The sequence below is a fragment of the Felis catus genome, chromosome B3 (genome assembly GCF_018350175.1).
Source record: "Felis catus isolate Fca126 chromosome B3, F.catus_Fca126_mat1.0, whole genome shotgun sequence".
Taxonomy (NCBI): domain Eukaryota; kingdom Metazoa; phylum Chordata; class Mammalia; order Carnivora; family Felidae; genus Felis; species Felis catus.
Genome location: NC_058373.1, coordinates 118110724 through 118130172, shown reverse-complemented (window position 1 = coordinate 118130172; position 19449 = coordinate 118110724). Strand labels below are relative to the sequence as shown.

General features: G+C 38.4%; 1 protein-coding gene across 4 annotated transcripts in view; it reads right to left on the bottom strand.

Moving 5' to 3' along the window:
* Positions 1-18987, bottom strand: part of RBM25 (RNA binding motif protein 25) — a 59547-nt gene extending 40560 nt beyond the window's left edge. The window contains exons 1-5 of one of the 4 annotated variants that reach the window (XM_023255809.2): positions 18797-18987; positions 16330-16389; positions 10774-10894; positions 4221-4270; positions 2474-2641 (exon numbers count right to left, since the gene is read on the bottom strand). In XM_023255809.2, coding sequence (XP_023111577.1) covers positions 2474-2641; positions 4221-4270; positions 10774-10879 — 324 coding nt within the window. In that variant the 5' untranslated portion in view covers positions 10880-10894; positions 16330-16389; positions 18797-18987. Of the gene's footprint in view, positions 1-2473; positions 2642-4220; positions 4271-10773; positions 10895-11006; positions 11130-16329; positions 16390-18796 lie in introns of those variants that run through there. The other 3 variants (XM_045060178.1, XM_003987804.6, XM_023255810.2) reach the window with 3 other exon arrangements.
* Between the last annotated feature and the right edge of the window lie 462 nt (positions 18988-19449).

Genomic DNA, 19449 nt, shown 5'->3' with positions numbered 1-19449 from the left:
TTTAATTATAAATTTTCTGAATATATAAATATGTAATTAAAGTAAGAAATACACACATGAATGATAAACACCAAATTTAGGATAGTGGTTTACCTCTGATAATTACCTCTGTGAAAAAAGAAGTGGGAATTGGGGCCAACTGTAATGATTTATTTCTTTTTTTTCAACGTTTTTTTTTTTTTTTTTTTTTTGGGACAGAGACAGAGCATGAACGGGGGAGGGGCAGAGAGAGAGGGAGACACAGAATCGGAAACAGGCTCCAGGCTCTGAGCCATCAGCCCAGAGCCTGACGCAGGGCTCGAACTCACGGACCGCGAGATCGTGACCTGGCTGAAGTCGGACGCTTAACCGACTGCGCCACCCAGGCGCCCCTGTAATGATTTATTTCTTAAGAAAAAAATCTAGAGATAGTATCACAAAATACTGAATCTGACGAAGCTACGTTTTGTGGTGTTTATTTCCTAAGCATTTTTTAATTCAAGGATCATACACTCTACAAAACAGAAATGGCAATAAAATCAAAAAGGAGAAGATTTTAAAATCACTTCTTTAAAAAACAGAGGAGATTATGGAGGGAGAGAGTACAAGCACTGTTGCTTTTTATTATAAAATCATTATTATTTCACTTAAAGCGCATTCATCACCAGGATAAAATTTTTAATCTTTTTTTTTTCTGTTTATTTTTGAGAGAGAGAGAGGGCATGGGACAGAGCATGAGCAGAAAGGGGAGAGAGAGAGGGTGACACAGAATCTGAAGCAGGCTCAGGGCTCTGAGCTGTCAGCCCAGAGCCCAACGTGGGGCTCGAACCCACTAACAAGCGAGATCATGACCTGAGCCAAAGTCGGAAGCTTAACCAACTGAGCCACCCACCCGTCCCAGGATAAAAATTTTTAAACTAAGAAAAAAAGAAAACCAATGAGGCAACTGGATGGCTCCATCTGTTAAGTGTCTGACTTCACCTCAGGTCATGACCTCACAGTTAATGAGTTCAAGCCCCACATCAGGCTGTCAGCACAGAGCCCACTTTGTATCCTCTGCCCCTCTCCTGTCCATGCTCTCTCTCTCAAAAATAAATACACATTAAAAAAAAATTTTTTTAAACATCAATGTCAGGGGCACCTGGGTGGCTCCGTCAGGTAAGCATCTGACTTTGGTTCAGGTCACGATCTCACAATTAGTGAGTCTGAGCCCTGAGCTGGGCCCTGCGCTGACAGCTTGGAGCCTAGAGACTGCTTCAGATTTTCTGTCTCCCTCTGTCTCTGCCCCTCCCTGTGCTCGCGCTTCTCCCTCTGTCTCTCTCAAAAATAAACCTTTTTTTTTTTTTTTTAATTTTTTTTTTTTCAACGTTTATTTATTTTTGGGACAGAGAGAGACAGAGCATGAACGGGCGAGGGGCAGAGAGAGAGGGAGACACAGAAACGGAAACAGGCTCCAGGCTCTGAGCCATCAGCCCAGAGCCCGATGCGGGGCTCGAACTCACGGACCGCGAGATCGTGACCTGGCTGAAGTCGGACGCTTAACCGACTGCGCCACCCAGGCGCCCCCCAAAATAAACCTTTTTTAAAAAATGTCAATGTCATGAAAAACAAAAACAAAACAAGCAAACAAACAAACAAGCAAAAGACAGGAAGCTATTCTGTATTAGAGAAGATGTCTAGGGGCGCCAGGGTGGCTCTGTGGTTAAGCATCCAACTCTTGATTTTTGGCTCAGGTCAGGAGGCTCAGGTCGTGACCTTATGCTCTTATGAGCCTCATGTCAGTCTCTGCCCTGCCAACAAAGTATAACAATTCAGTACAATGTATAATCCTTGACTGAATCATAGCTAAACAAAATGCAGCAATTATGGAGATTATTGGGAAAATTACATATGAATTGCAAATACATTCAGTTAACAATATTATATCAGGGGGAAAAAATACTGTATCAGCCTTTTTTTTTTTTTTTTTGCGAGAACGCACAAGTGAGCGAGGGGCAGAGAAAGAGGGAAAGAGAGAGAATTCCACAAGGGGCAAAGACAGGGAGAGTGGGAGTGGGAGGGCTCGAGCTCATCCCCAGTGAGGCTAGAGCTCACCAACCTTGAGATCAAGACCTGAGCCCAAGTCAGATGCTTAACCAACTGCATCACCCAGGTATCCCAGCCTTAAATTTCTTAAGTATGATGATGGTTTTGTGATCATATAGGAGAATGTCCTCCATCTTAGGAAAAACAGGAAGTATTTAGAGATGAAACATCACATCACAACTTAATCTCCAATCATTCAGAAAAAATGTGTGGGTGTGTGTGTGCGCGCAGGTAGAAAATAAATGTGGCAAAACAAAATTGTGTTTCACTATACTATTCATTCAACTGTTTTGCAGGATTGAACATTTTCAAAATAAAAAGCAGAAAAGGATTATTCAGTCCTTTCTGCGTTTTCATAAATTTGAAATCGATAATAAAACTTAAGAATGAAAAACAGTTTAACACTTACAGCAAGGAGCTGTCTTATAAGCATGTCTGAAGCTTTCTCAGAAATGTTGCCAACAAAAACTGTAGTAGTGGGACCACAATTTTCATCATTTTCTTTAGCCTTTAAGCCTGGATGATCCTTTCTTGCTCCCAAATGCTTTCCAACCATGGACACAGTGGGTACTAAAACCTAGAGTGAAAAAAAGGCAGTAAAATTGGACCTGGCAATTAAATTCCCATCACGTTTAATGTAACATTAAGCTAACAACAATTTTTAAGTAGTGCATACACAGCAATTAGTAAAGGTTCTACATACCTAATCTAAAGCTCCTATCATTTTTCATTAACACAAAATTATTTGCGACAAGTTCTATTATTAGATAACCTTTCTTTTAAAAACAACTTGGAAAAGAAAATAAAAATAAACATAACAATGTTCTTTATATTTAAGACCTAATTCTTAAATGTCCACGATATCATAAGTGATTTAAAATTATCAAATATATCCAGGAGATCCGTCACAACTCTACTCTGTACAAACATAAAAGCAAATTTCAATTATCCCTGCTAATCCTCTGACAAGAGTATTCAAATACTCTCACAGCATTCTCCAAAACTTAAATTTTACCTTTATCAGTTGCATTTTTTACTTTTCCTTTGTAACTTTCAACTTCCCAGAGAACCAATCTTACTCATTTTTACATCTGAAACTGAATTTAGCAAAACATCCACAGAAGGCACTGAATAAAGAGCGGTGAACTGAGGGAGCTGCTCCAAACCCCAAGTCCCACCTTTTCCTAGGCTGAAATGCAAGACAGTAAGTACCTGTCAGGTGGAGGTTTTCCAAAATACCCCAACAATGGGTATCTGATCCAAGAAAAATTAGACCTCCCCTTGGTCTGAAGAACCGTATCTTCTTAGTGGTCGGCCTCACAGCAAATTTGTTTCCCCACAGAGTTACCATCTCCTTTTTAATATAGGTAACACCTCCTTCTCCCTCCCATTTCAAAATCCACAGGTAGAGAAACAGTTGAAAGTAATGAGATCTACCCTCCCTCATAGAATTCCAAATGAAGCTTCATATTCTACCAGTTAACTCAAAGAAAAATTCTGGCTAAATAACAGTTAAGAGAATTATTATTTATTCATGTGTAGTAGCATGTTGGCATTCTTAATGAAGATGCTGAGAATGTACAAAAGCTTTGATGAATGTGAAGAATTAAGGCTTAAGAAGACTGAAAATGAAACAGTTTAGCAGAATAAAGGCTTCAATAAAACTTTACAAAGCTTAAAGATACCATAACAGACAACAGAGAAAAAATAGGTTGGAAGGGGCTAAAAATTAGGTAGGTCTGAGGAAAGAATGGAAATATATTCAACTCAAATTTCACTTCAGAATTTAAATTTCTGCTAAGACCATTCCTACAGTATTTTTTCTTTCTTTTATGAGATTAGGCATATCAGATCATTCTCCTATCTCCCAGGACCAAGACAAAATGAGAGAATGGTGAAAAAACCAATGTCCTAAATCTGAAAAAACAAGTATATGAAGAGTGTAGAGAATACGAAGGAAATCATAAAACTATTTAGGGAGCCTATTTTAGGGGCAACTGCATAATATGCATAGCTGAGTGAAAATGATACTCAAATACATGGATGCTCTCACTCTCCACCATTCTTTTAAACATTAAAATACTTTATCAAGTTGTTTAGCTTTAAAAGAAGTATTACTACTGTATCTCCTCATTCCTCCTTAAAATTGTACTTACAGTTGGAGCAGGAGCCATAATGCTCATTGGTACAGGAATCATTGGGGTCCCTGAGGAAAAAAGCATAATAAATTGTAAAAATACAAGTATATAAGACTACATTCTATATCAACTACGTGCCATACCAACAGATAAAAATGCAGGACTAATGACAATGAGATATTGATGAATGCCTTATTTTCAAAAGCAATGGGGCATCAGACCAGTCCATATAAACTTACATAACAACAAAAAAAAACTATTCAAAAAGCAAAAAGGCTGCCACAATATGCTTTCGTCTCAGAAGTTTAAAAAACTCTATAGTTGTTGATTCATGTTCATCTGATTCAGTACATCCTGAAAGCCAGTAACTTACACAAATACAGGTTCACTTATGGGTAAACAACAGTATTAATGAATCCTTCAAAAGGTTAAAAAAAAAAAAAGGTATCAAATGAGAAACGAATCTGGAAACCTAGATAGAATCGTGTTACTGCTGGTTCTTTAATAAAAACAAAAATCAGGGGCACCTGGGTGGCTTAGTTAGTTGAGTGTCCGACTCTTGATTTCACCTCAGATCACGATCTCAGGGTCATGGGATTGAGCCCCGAGTCAGGCTCTGCACTGAGTGTGTAGCCTGCTTTAAGATTCTCTCTCTCCCTTTGCCCCCTACCCTGCTCACACTCTCTCTAAAAATTAAAAAAATAAGGCAGCCTAGGTAGTTCAGTCAGTGGAGCATAAGACTCCTAATCTCGGGGTCATGTTTTCAAGCCCCACGTTGTGCATAGAGCTTACTTTAAAGAAATTAAAAATAAATTAATTACTTAAAAAAATCCAAAATAAATCATGCAAAAAATATGACCAGGAATGTCAGTCAGTGTCAAAGAAAATCTCTAAGACAAGTATCTGCTGCTCTGAAGGTTTAAGAGAGATTAATGGGCTATTACTGACATCGTAGTGAAATCTGCATTTTTTTTTTAATTTTTTTTTTTCAACGTTTTTTATTTATTTTTGGGACAGAGAGAGACAGAGCATGAACAGGGGAGGGGCAGAGAGAGAGGGAGACACAGAATCGGAAACAGGCTCCAGGCTCCGAGCCATCAGCCCAGAGCCTGACGCGGGGCTCGAACTCACGGACCGCGAGATCGTGACCTGGCTGAAGTCGGACGCTTAACCGACTGCACCACCCAGGCGCCCCTGCATTTTTGTTTTTAACTACATTGTTTACCGATCAATGGCTACTGTATAGAGTGTCCTTGTGTATATAACTAATGAAATCTTACCATTTGAGTACTAAGAAAAAGAATGCAATGAGGGCAAAAATCAGTGAAAGATTTTGTCCAGTTTTCTAACATAAATTTTAAAATGCTTCTAAATACATCTCAAGAAGTTCCAAAGTCGCTCTTCAGTTCAAATTTAACATCAACTTAAAAGAATTCTCCAGCTGAGACTGGTAATAAATTCTTAAACATTTAACATTATCCATTTATCTTCCAATATAACTCACTTAAAATAACTTTTAAATGAGAAAAATCAGGATTCCTATCAATACACCAAAAGAATATTACAAAAACGGAAAAAACATAGAAGTGCTTGGCTGGCTCAGTGGGAAGAGCATGCAACTCTTGATTTCAGGGTCGTGAGATCACAATGAATGTAGAGATTAAGTAATTAAACTTAAAAAAAAATAAAAGACTTCGGAATCAAACCTGGGTTCAACTCATCGTTATGTCATGACTAACTATGCAACCATGGCCAAACTCTTAAGCTACAGTTTCCTCAACTGTAGTAAGGTAATCATTTCTTTGGAGTACCTATGAGACTTACGGAGATCATTTGTGTGTAGCACTTAAATACAGTGGATGCTCAAAACTAGAATTCATCAACCTATCTAAAGTTTTCACTTTGTAAAATAAAAAAATAAATCCTCCTCCCTTTTTATCAACTGTAATCTATATGGCACCTTTTCCATAGGTAAGCTGTTAAAGAAAAAGTCAGAAAGACATAGTAGAAAAAAAATGTTTTTTCCTTTTCTTTTAAAGTAAGCTCTAGGGGTGCCTGGGTGGCTCCCATGATTGAGCATCCAACTTCGGCTCAGGTTACAATCTCACAGTTTGTGAGTCCAAGCCCCTAGTTCGGCTCTGTGCTGACAGCTCAGAGCCTGGGGCTTGCTTCAGATTCTGTGTATCCCTCTCTCTGTGCCCCTCCCCGACTCTGGCTCTGTCTCTCTCTCAAAAATAAACATTAAAAATAAAAATAGTAATAATAATAAAGTAAGCTCTAAACCCAACACAGGGCTCAAACTCACAACCCTGAGATCAAGAGTAACACGCTCTACCGAGTCACCCAGGTGCCCCATTGTTTGTTCCTTTTTAATAGTTACTAAAATTTGAATAATACTTTTTTTTTTTAACGTTTATTTGTTTTTGAGACAGAGAGAGGCAGAGCATGAACGGGAGAGGGTCAGAGAGAGGGAGACACAGAATCTGAAACGGGCTCCAAGCTCTGAGAGCCCGACACGGGGCTCAAACTCACGGACCGCGAGCATGACCTGAGCCGAAGTCGGCCACTCAACCGACTGATACACCCAGGCACCCCTGAATAATACATTTCTTAGCCCAACTTACTAAATTTCATGCAATATGAAATTCATAATAGAGAATGTATTACTACTCATTACAAAGATCTATACATGCTAAGTATACAAAGTGTGAACAGTGCAATACTATGCTGTTTTTAAAAAACAGAAATAAGAGGGAGGGCACCTGGGTGGCTCTGTCGCTTGAGTGTAGGATTCTTGATTTTGGCTCATGATTTTGGTCATGATTTTGGTCATGATCCCAGGGTTGTGGGATCAAGCCCTATGTGCTGAGGATGGAGCCTGCTTAAGATTCTCTCCCTCCCTCTCTCTCCATCACTCCCTTGGCTTGCATGTGTGCCCATGCTCTTGCTCTCTCTCAAAAAAAAAAAATTTTTTTTTTAATTTAAAAGAAAATAAAGAAAAACAGAAGCAGGGAAAGAGTATACATAAGCAAACACATCAGGATATGCATAGTTCATCTCTGAAGCGTGCACACTACAAACTGGTAAGAAAGGCTATGTTTGGGAAAGGGAATTCTCAAGAACTATGGGGAAAAAACTTTTTCTATATGCATATATTACTCTTTAGGGAAAAATTACGGTTATTTTTCAAATTTATTTTCTAATTTAATATAGAATTTGACCATCACACTTAAAAGTGCAATTAATTGCATTAATAAGCAAGAGAAGAAAATGATTCATGAACATGGGTTATGTGTGGTCTTGAATTACTACACGAGTTTAGCATACTACTTTATTATTTACCTTTTAAAGTATTGATGCTCTACAAAGAATGCACAATGAGTTGCAAACTAAAGTCTGATTTATCACCCAAGTATATTTCCCTGAACAGAAATGATACTGTATGCTATTATAAACAGAATCAGAATTAATAGTGTTATTCTGAATAAATGCCCACATTAGTATGGCAATGACCAAACAGGCAAGAAGAAACACTTACAATCCGGTTTCAGGAGCAGCTGACCCACCTTTTTTTTTTTTTTTTTTTTTAACGTTCACTTACTTATTTGAGAGAGAGACAGAGACAGAGAGAAAGAGAAGACGTGAACAGGGGAGGGACAGAGAATCCCAAGCAGACTCCACACTGTCAGCAAAGAGCCCCACACGGGGCTTGAATCCACCAACCGTGAGATCACAACCTGAGCCAAAATCAAGAGTTGGACACTTAACCCAGGTGCCCCCTGCTGACCCATTTTAAAAGATATGCAGAAAGTAGTCTTAAGAGAAACAGGTTTCACTTATCTTCTACTTCCGTTTAATAATTTGGTATAATGTTCATCAGAAAAGGTTAAATTTAGTATTTGCTCTTTAAAAAAAATGGACTTAAACTTTTTTAAAGTTTATTTGAGGGAGAGATCGCGCGCGCGCGCGCGCGCACACACACACACACACACACACACACAGAGAAAGCGCATGCGCACAAGCAAGGAGGGGCAGAGATAGAGAGGGAGAGAGAGAATCCAAGCAGGCTCCACACTGTTAGTGAAGAGCCCAATGCAGGACTCAAACCCATGAACCATTAGATCATGACCTGAGCCAAAGTCAAGAGTCGGAAGCTCAACCCAACTGAGCCACCCAGGTAACCCATCAAAGGAATTTAAATCTTTTCTATAAAACCAATCTACTAGTAGGGAAATTAAGGCACTGATCTTTCAGTCACCTTTCCTGATTCTGAATAAGTGATTATGCTTCATTCCCAATCCCTTAAATTTCTTCATAAAGAAATTTTTTAAAAAGTAAACTATTCTTTCCTATAAAGCTATATAACACAAGGGTTTTGTTTAAAAAACATATATCATGGGGGACACCTGGTGGCTCAGTTGGTTAAGTGTCTGACTTTGGCTCAGGTCATGATCTAGAGATTCATAGATTCAAGCATCATGCTCTGTGCAGACAGCTTGCTTCAGATTGTGTCCTCTCTCTCTGCCTCTACCCCACTCGCGTTGTCTCTCTCTCAGCCATGTTTATCTTGTGGCTTTTCATACCTACTCCAACACTGCTATATACTTGCCCTAGGAGTAGGAGGCCTCAAAACTGAGTCCGTAGAATGTGTTGTGAATTAACAACCCATCTTATGAGCCAACTTCAATGTACTGTTGATCTCTCAACAGTAAAACACTGTAATTTCAAATAGATAATCCAATAGTTAAAAAGAGGTCTCTGATATAAGGCTTCCCTCAAACAGGATGCCTGGGTGGCTAAGCGGTTAAGCATCTGACTCTTGATTTCAGCTCAGGTCATGATCTCACCGTTTGTGAGTTCGAGCCCCACATTAGGCTCTGTGCTGTCAGTACAGAGCCTGCTTGGGATTCTCTCTCTCCCCGTCTGCCCGTCCCCTGCATGCACTCACTCACTCTCAAAATAAATAAATTAATTTTAAAATTTTTTAATTAAAAAAAAAAGCTTTCCTCAAATATTTCTGGATTATTTACGGGATCATTTGATTTCCGCAAAAAAGCAAACATAAGAAAAGCAAAACTTCTCACATACAAATTAAGGACAGCTCTTAAGATACTGTCTTTTGGAAGAGAAGGTGATTTTGTATAAGATTTTTTCAGCCCTGTTAAAAATATCTGAACTACTGCCCAAAAACCAAAGGAAAACTCTTGCTCTCTAGGCCAAGCAATGTTAAGATGTACCTCAAGATAATGGTTCTCACCTGCTTTGGATTCTGTGTCTCCCACTCTCTCTACCCCTCCTCTGCTTACACTCTGTGTCTGTCTCTCAATAATAAATAAATGTTAAAAAATAAAAATAAAAAGATAATGGTTCTCAAATGTGGGTTCTCTTAGTTTTGCTTAAATAGATCCTTAGGATCCGCCTATGAACTTATTGAAAATAAACATTCCTAGGCCCCAGTACCTTGAGGATCTGAATCAGTGGGTTGGAGTAGGGCCTGAAAAAAAAATTCTTTTTCTTTGGACCTCAAAGAGCTTTGGAGAGAGGAAGCTTTTATATGGTAATCTGGAAAGCTCTCCAAAATATATTACCAAGCATAAAAAAAGGGGTAGAACAGTACATATAGGATGCTACTATACATCTACATTAAGAAAAAAAAAAACATTGGATAAAAGAATATATACTTGTGATGGCATGTTAATATGTTATGTACTAAAAAGTATCTGGAAGAATAAAGAAACTAATGACTGTTTAAAACAGTTTCCCCCTCAGGGCGCTTGGGTGGCTCAGTTGGTTGGGCATCCGACTTCAACTCAGGTCATGATCTCATAGTCCATGAGTTTGAGCCCCGCATCGGGCTTTGTCAGCTCAGAGACTAGAGCCTGTTTCGGATTCTGTGTCTCCCTCGCTCTCTGCCCCTCCCCCACTCACGTTCTGTCTCTGTCTCTCTCAAAAATAAGTAAATGTTAAAAAAAAATTTTTTTAATACAAAAAAGTTAAATAAAAATAAGTTTCCCTCTTTCGGTAAGAGATAGTAGTAAGTTATGTAGGAATTCAAGGAAAAGTATTCACTGTATACCTTTTTGATGACTGAACCATACGAACGTACTGCCTTTTTAAATTTTTGTTTAATGTTTATTTTTGAGAGAGAGAGAGAGACAGAGACAGAGACAGAGTGAGCATGAGTGGGGGAGGGGCAGAGAGAGAGGAAGACACAGAATCTGAAGCAGGCTCCAGGCTCTGAGCTGTCAGCACAGAGCCTGATGCGGGGCTCGAATTCACAAACTGAGAGATCATGACCTGAGCTGAAGTCAGACGCTCAACTGACTGAGCCACCCAGACACCCCCCTATTTTTTTTTTTTTAAATAAAGGGTTTTTGTTTTTTTTTTAACCTCCCCAGATGAATTTGATACTCACCCAGAGATGAAAAGTACTGCTACAGGAAAATGATACATCACATTTCCAAAAGGATGCTAACAGACATCTTTACTACTAACACATATCATTTTCCTAAAGTTAACAGTGTAATGATGCAACTGCAGGTTAAAGAAACAACAATATCCACAAACTTACCTGGAGGTACAGGTGGAGGAAAACCAGGAAACTGTGGGGGTGGAATCCCTGGTGGGAGTGCTGGGATTCCCATGGGAGGGCGATTCAAATGAGGGGGAAAAGACATTCTTACTGCAGCGGTCTAAAGAAAAAAATCATGACAAATCATTTTATTTGAAATCTTTGCAATTTGATATGCCTGGTTTGTTGGCCTTCATTTTTAGAGTATCTGCAAAATTCTAAAGTTTTCTTACCCAAAGTAGTTGGCAAAGACCCTCTTTTCTCTGTCTGTCCATTGAGAATTTTTAAAACTTAGATCTTTTCTAAAATAAGTTCCCAAAATGTACACGATCTAAATTCAGGATAGACTCCTACAATCATGTGGGAATACATATAAAGGAAGAAAAAAATTTTGAGGTTCAGTTAATATCCAAAAATTAAAAACCAAACATCAACGAATCTTTTTAAACCAAACTCAGAATCCTGGAAGGTTATCTAACAGTTTTTTTTTTTCAAGTGTTCTGATGCAGTCATTTTTTACACACATCAGCACCCTGAAAACTAAATGTACAAAGTTACGCAGTATTTGTTGACTCAATGTTGGCCAGTTCCTCAAGGACAAATGACTGTCTCAGTAAACTATAAACCTGAGGGGGAAGAAACCGCCTGACATCAGGTCACATGGTAACCATTCAGATATAAAGAACACAAAATTTGTGACAGTGAGAAAGATGTCATAATTTTTGATAAAAGCAAAACTCTTAACCATTCTTGAATGAAATTCAATGAATGAATGAAATTCAAGAATCAGATGTTAGCATTTGATTTAATGTAAGAATACACTGAATCGCTTCATTTGATTTATATTACTTAAAAGAAATTTAATTTTGTGTTTTAGCTAAATGAATGTATTTAAGACTCCTTTATGACCAAATTTTATATTTTCATCAACATACTTGAGTGTCCAGAACTATAAGAAAAAGTAGAAGAACAATGTGATGCCCTAGGAAGATTCCATGTACCAATTTTAAAAAGCAGCCAAAATCAGTGATCCCGTATCAGTGATGGCACTAAATAGTAGCAATTTAATGAACAGGATGTTTGTTGGATACTAGGAAAAATTTCACCTACACTCTACAACTGAAGGGGTCTAGAGTTGTTTGAAGCTTTTAAAGAACATTTGTACTATTTCTGTGTGTGTATTTCATACACTGATTTACTCACCCTTCAGAAGAGAGAAGATAAAAAGTGCATGTCTTCCACTTCCTCGCCCCCTAATCCCAAGAGTTTGGTATATACCGTTGTATTCTTCTAAATAGCTTTCTATACACAAACTAACATATAATTATTTGTGTTTTTCTGCAAACAGTATAATCATACTATATTGTTACGTGCATTTCTCCTTCATTATCATTAACATCTCTTCATATCAGTTCACAAAGTTCTATCCCAACCTTTATAATGCAGTAAACTACCATAATACAGGTATACAATAATTATTCAATCAACAAGGATGATTGGCTCCACATTTTGCCTCTTACAAGTAACATTGAACATTCCTAGACATACTGGATATATAAATCTATGCACCTGTGCAAATAACTTTATAACACAGCTTAGTACTGTATGTATCTACACTTTACCTCCAAATCATCCTCCAAAACTAACGTACAAATTTATATCCTCACCACCAACACATGGGTATGTATGCCCTTTCCTCAGATCCTCAACATCACTGGAGTAAATCAGTGTTTAAATTATAACAGTCTCATAGGTAAAAAATACTCTCATTTCAATATGTATTTCCTTAATCACTAATGAGGTTGAGTATCTTTTTACCTGTTTATTAGACTTTTCTTTAAAACAGTCTTAGATAAGCATGTCCTTCAGGCTCACAGCTGTTCTTCCTCAGTGTTGACTTAATAAGTTAGGATAATACAGGATTATTTAGGATAATTCTATAAAATCTAAACTTCCATTTCAGAAAACACAGTACACTTAAAATATTTACAAAGCTTTACAGGTAAAACAAATTCCTAGAATTTCATACACTTAGAAAATAAGGTACTGGAAAATGCTTTAAAATCTCAAGCATCAGCATAAATTAAAAAGGAAAAATGGAACTAATTTAATATTATAAATGTGTTGAATTTTTAATCTTTTTGTAATACTTTTTGCCCAAAAACAAAAACAAACATTCTACAGGAGGGGGCAGAAGTGTATCTCCTTTCAAAAGAGGGCTACTGTCCTACTTACAGAAGCTCTTCTATTATCATTATAATACTCTATCTCAGCACTTTCTTAGGAGGGCAGTTGGTATTAATACCTGTTGAATAAATAAATTAGTGAATGAATCAGTAAACAAATTTATTAACAAGCTCCCATGTGCCAATTTCTATGCTAGCAATGACCCAGTGTCTAGCCTCACAATGTTTTTACAAAGACCGGAGCATGAATTTATTGCCAAGTATTAAGCTGTAACCATTTTTTTAAAACCCTTTATGTTCTTGGTGTTTCAATTGTATTTCGTGGCTCTTAAATGTATAATTCATTCTGTAAGAATAACCAGATTATATGTTTTATGCTAACGTATGCATTCTAGTCACTTCTAATTTTTGTTATATGTCCCTTTCATTTAAAACCATCCAAAACTTGCTTATTCATAGGTGAAACTTCAAAGGTAAAGAAAGGTATCTTAATAAGATAATGGTCCCTCCTATGGTCAGAAAACAAACAATTCCGATGATCACTGACCAATATTAATGTTCACTTTAAACACCCTAAAGTGAGAGTATCAACCACTTTTTTCAACATAAACTTTTATGTTTTGGCATGTGTGAAAATGACTAAGAATACTTTTATAACCATAAGCAAAGCTGATCAGTTTTTACCTACAGTTGATAAATTGTAATATTCTCATAATAAATTATATGGAGATTCAAAGTTGGTAGGTACACTATCAACAATAGCCGAAGTATGGAAAAAGCCCAAATGTCCATCGATGGATGAATGGGTAAAGAAGATATACTATACATATACAATGGAGTATTACTCCAACAATCACAAAGAATGAAATCCTGCCATTTGCAACTATGTGGATGGAACTAGAGGGTATTATGCTAAGCAAAATTAGTCAGAGAAAGACAAATATCATATGACTTCACTCATATGAGGACTTTAAGACACAAATGAACACAAGGAAAGGGAAGGAAAGCAAAAATAATATAAAAACAGGGAGGGGGAAAAACATTGAGACTCTTAAATATGGAGAACAGAGGGTTACTGGAGGGGTTGTGGGAGGGAGGATGGGCTAAATGGGTAAGGGGCATTAAGGAATCTACTGAAATCATTGTTACACTATATGCTAACTTGGATGTAAGTTAAAAAAATAAAATAACAACAACAAAAAGTTGGTAGGTACGTTGTAGAATAAAGTAGGGAAAAGAACATGGGAGCACTTTACTTTAAATATGGTGGTTGGGCCTCACAAAGAAGGTAGGCAAACTGAACGAAGACTCCAAAGAGGCCAAGACAGGAAGCCTCATATATGGAGGCAACAGCCTTCCAAGCAAAGAAAACAGCAAATATAGGAGCCTGAGGTGATCATGTAGTGTTTTGTGGGAGGAAAAACAAGGCCAACAGCTGGAGCAGAGTACTTGAGGAAAGCAAAGATAAATGCCAAGTATTACTTGGGGGAGCGGGCTCACAGAATGTAGTACTTAGTAGGCCACTGCAACGGTTTTGATTTTTACTCTGAGATGGAAAACATTTGAAAGGCTTTTGACCTGACTTACACTTTAAATGTGTCACTGGCCACTGTGTTAGTAAGACTGGCATTTTAATAGCGTCACTGGCCACTGTGTTAATGAGACTGGAGAACAAGTGGAGATGCAAAGGACTACTACTATAATAATACAGACAGGAGAGGGTAGTCTGGAATAGGTGGTGAAAGTGTCAGATTCTGGATGTACATGTACGTATTTCAAGTGTAGCCAATTGCTGAGGGATCACACAAGGAGTTTAAGAAAAAGAGAGCTGCAAAGGTTATTTTATTAGCACTGAAATGATTTAGGTAACATTTACAAAATACTTGTATTTTTCACTTTCACTCGGAGGGCTTCACTTTTAGAAGGCTCAAAGCATTTTTTTTTTTAGTAAGATTTTATTTTTAAGCAATGTCTACGCCCAACGTGGGGCTCACACTCACAACCCCGAGATTAAGAGCCACATGCTCTTCCCACTGAGCCAGCCAAGCGCCCCTGGAAGGCTCAAAGCATTTTTACCGGCTCAGTATGAAACCTTATAGCCCAAAGTAACAAAATGAGCACCTATCACGCGAGTATTCCCTATCTTTAGTGCCTACTTCAGTGTGGCAGTGGTCATACAGATTTATTACGCGTTTGTCAAAATTCACTGAAATTAAATGGGTGCATTTTATTGTATGTAAATTTTATCTCAATAAATCTAGTTTCCTCTGTCCAAAAAAAAAAAAACTTTAAATAACATGTACCCCTACCACTCAACATATGCGTGCATTCTGCTTTTCTTTTTTTCACTTTTTCCTCTTTATGTTTTTTTTTCTCCTTATGCTGTTAAATCACTCCTTTTCTCACACCATTTACTGCTAATAACCATTCCTCCATTGCAGATTTATCCCAATATAAAAAATATTTCACCTGGAATAGATTTACTGGCTAACCCCATCCAGACCCGGTGTGCCAAATTTCTGAATGGTAAGAGGCAAATGAACCAACAGATTCTCCTGAACAAATACTTATACAACTCATTCATTCAACAAATATCTAGCTCCAATTGTGTGTCAGATTCTTTTCTAAACATTATTTTCCTACAGTTACACTGCCAGTCCAGTAGCTCTTCATTGAATATAAGTAAGTGATCAATACTGTAGCGTGTATTGTTCCCTGCTCTGCTTACAGCCTACAAGGTACAATGGACTGACATACCTGTCCCAGCCTAAGGAAAGCAAGCCCCTCAAAACTGCATCTCAAACTGAATTTCTACAGAAGTGGAGTCTTCGGGAACTATTCCTAGGAAAGAGTATTCCATATCCAAAGAAGAATAGGAAATGCTTGATTAACAAAATGTTTCTTTTGCAGGAAAGCTTTTCAGAGGTATGAAAATACTCAAGTGTTTTAAGTCTCCAAAAAGGGACGTGATCTTTTTCTTAGCTTTCCACTTTGCGGTTTTACCATTTTCAATGATTAAAAAGCGATACTATTTACAGAGAAAAATTAGTGGTAGTCTGGAGCTGAGGTGGGAACAGGGAGTGACTTGCAAACCGGAAAGAAGGATCCTTTTGGGGGTAACAGTCACACAACTCTGAACACTTACTAAAAATCATCAAATTGCACATTACAACAAGTGTATTTTATGTATCAATTACACCTTAGTAAAGTTGCTTTAAAAAAAAGCAATATCAATTCAGAACAAGTTCAGGCTAAATCCAATTAAGACCTGTAAATTAGATAATACTGAATCACTATTAATTTCCTGATTTTGTTCACTGTACTGCTATTAAATATGAAAATACCCTTATTCTAAGAAATATACACTTACGTATTTAAGGGCTAAGGACACCTCATCTGTGGCTTACTAGCAAAACATTTCAGAAGAAAACTATGAAGAAAAAGAGGAGAGGATAAAGTAAATTTGTGAAATGTTATCATTTGGGGAATCTGGGTGAAAAGCTATTTAAGAATTCTTTCTACTATTCTTGCAACTTTTTTGAAGTTTGAAATTGTGCTGATTAAGTTCTAAAAAGCAGTATCAGTAATTCTGGTGGTGTAAATGTTATGTTCTTTTTAGTTTCTGAAGTTTCAAAATTTTTTTAAACAGCAAGAGAAAAGCTATTCAAAAACTTTAAGGGATAATCAATCGAAATCCTCTTAGGAATGGCAGTGGTAGTTGTCAGAAAAGACTATCAAGAGGTTAAACAAAATACACAGAATGTTTTTGTAAGACGTTAAAAGATTTGATGACTACTTCTGCTTCCAAAGTTACAAAATAGTCAATACAATTTTTCTTTAAATCGTATATAAATGAAAAAACTATATAGCTAATCAGTGACCCAAGAAGTTACTTGAAAATCCCAAACTAATATCGGGTCTGAAGTAATTACCAATATTAAAATGAACTCATTTTACTTTAATAACAGATTTAAAGCCTTAACACAGTAAAATAAAAAGATACCAAACCACAAAAAACAAACAAACAAACAAAAAAAAAAACAAAAAAAAACACCTTGGCCCAAACTATTATTAACATATAGTGCCTACATGCAACATTGGGACAATGAAAACATTTTCTTACTAGAAATGTTTTGGAATCAAACATTCAAACATACATACATACATACAGGAAAAACCATATTTTGGAGACCAGAAATGGGAATCCGGTAACTCCAAGAAGAATTATTATTTAATAAAAGTATTAACTAACATTTTATTTACTTCTGTTTACAAAAGCCTTCAACATACATTATCTCACTGAATCTCCCAAATTACCTGGTGTAGATATATCATTGTCCTTTTACAGATGAAGAAGCTATTTTGTCCATGGAAACACAATAAGTGAGTGGGGACTCCAAGGTCCCCACTATCCTGAAATTACCAATCCAAAGGCTGTTTTCACTGTATCACAATGCCTCTTTCTAGTAATAACATACCAAGAAGAAACTTTTTAAGGGTTAACTTTGATTTTATTTAGAAAAGTCTATTCAGAGTACATTGGACGAAACGTTAAGAGTCAGGATCAGGCTCTTGTACTTCACTGAAATCTCTTAAATAACAGTATCAGTTAATGCAAACTAAACACTATGTGACTTAGACATCGCACTAAGGATTTTACATACTTTTTCTCAATTAATCCCTAATAACAATAACCTATGAAGTGGATACTTTTATAATCCTCAATTTACAGATGAAGAAAAACCAAAGCTTCAAGAAAAGTTAGATTAATTAGAATAGTATAGTATCTGCTTGAATCATGAGGACCAACTGAATGCCTTTCAAGGCCCCTGAATGTTTTTGGAAAGCTTTTAAAAATCAAAGTTCCCAAGACCATATAAAAATTGTTTATACTCCACTGCCAACTACCTAATTCACAGTACTTCATACTAGAGCAGTCTGGTACAAGAGAAGTCCAATCTCTTCCCTCCTTTAGTCTGCTCCTCTCTGCCCAGGATCAAAATGGCTTTTCCATGGCAATATAAATATCCACATTACATAACTTCAAAATAATCTTCGTACTCCTAGATCTACTTCGAAAAACGTATTTAAAAAGTACTGAAGACCAAAGAAGAGTAAGAAAGAAGTAACACATTTTAATGTGGAGCTTGGTCATCGCCTAGAATGAATGGGGATATAGTTTACTGCAACCTCCAAAGGAGGAAGGGGGCAGGACCACAATACTCATCACAATCTTAGACAAGCAAACCAAGAGGGTGCCAAAAAAGGTGGGCATTAGCTGAATCCGGAGTGGGTGTGGGGGAGTGCACTCGGTGGAGGGCTCTGGATGACCAAAGAGGAAGGGAAAGAAATCCGTTGGTGGCCGGCACCTCGCTAAAACGGGTGGCTGCTCTCTGGCTTGTGGGCAAAGCCTGGGGCAAGAGTGTCCCAGGCCCGGAAAATCTACAGTAAGGTTCCCCAGGCTCGGGTTAGAAAGGGGCCTCAGGGAAGGGCTCCCCAGGGGCAGACCGATCGTTTTGTGGCAAACGTGGAGCCCAGAAAAGGCCCAGGCGATCCACTCAGTGACGGGCCGTGGGAGGGAAAGAGAAAGTGGGCGACAATGCAAGGAGGAAAGCTCTGGCAGTAGGTCCCGGCCTCCACGGGTTCCTGCTGGGCCCACTGGTTTTCGAGGCCTTAGAGAAGTGAAGAAACCCAAGCCTCGTGCCAGCCCCCTCCCCCACCCCAACCCCTCTTCACCCCCAATCCCAACCCGGCCCTTTCGCACCCTCCCTGGTTTCCCCTACTCCCGGTCTCCCGGGTCTCCCGGTTCCCACACGCGTTCAGAGGCGTGGACTCACCCGCCGCTGAGAAAACAGTACGGTCTTCGCGGCCTTCCGGGCTCCAGGTTACGAGTGGGCTCCACCGGTTCGAGGTTTCTGCGCACCGCTCGCCGGGAGACTGGTTCCGAAGCGCCTACTCGCACAGGCCGCAAACACAGCCGCGCTGCGCGGGGAGCTTCTGGAGGTCTTCCTCTTGCCCGGCATGCACTGCGGCCAGGCCGACTGAAGGGGAGAATCATAGAGAAGAACGTGTATAGATAGTCTTCCCTTTGGCTCTGAATCACCACGCAGCGGCCAATAACCATAGAGAAGGAGAGCCTGGTGGGGACTAGAAAGGCTCGAACTGTAAATTACGACCCACCCTGCCATTTTTGATTGGAGCTGATTGAATCTTATGACTACGAGACGCCATCTTGAGGTCAAGGTTCCGCTGCGCGGGGCGCTGGGGTTGTTAGATTCTCACTGTTTGTAGTTTGTGTTTCCGGGCGTACAGGCTTGTTTTGTGGCTCGTTGAGGTGGGATGGACTGCTAACGGGGCTTCACCTAGCACGTTAGTGCGCACTCCCAAATGCTAACTTTCCCCTGGAAAACAGCTATTCTTGATACCAAGAAATAACTGCCAGAGGGCGTGGTGTGTTGTTTTTTTTTTTTTTTAAGTGCACGCGCACACC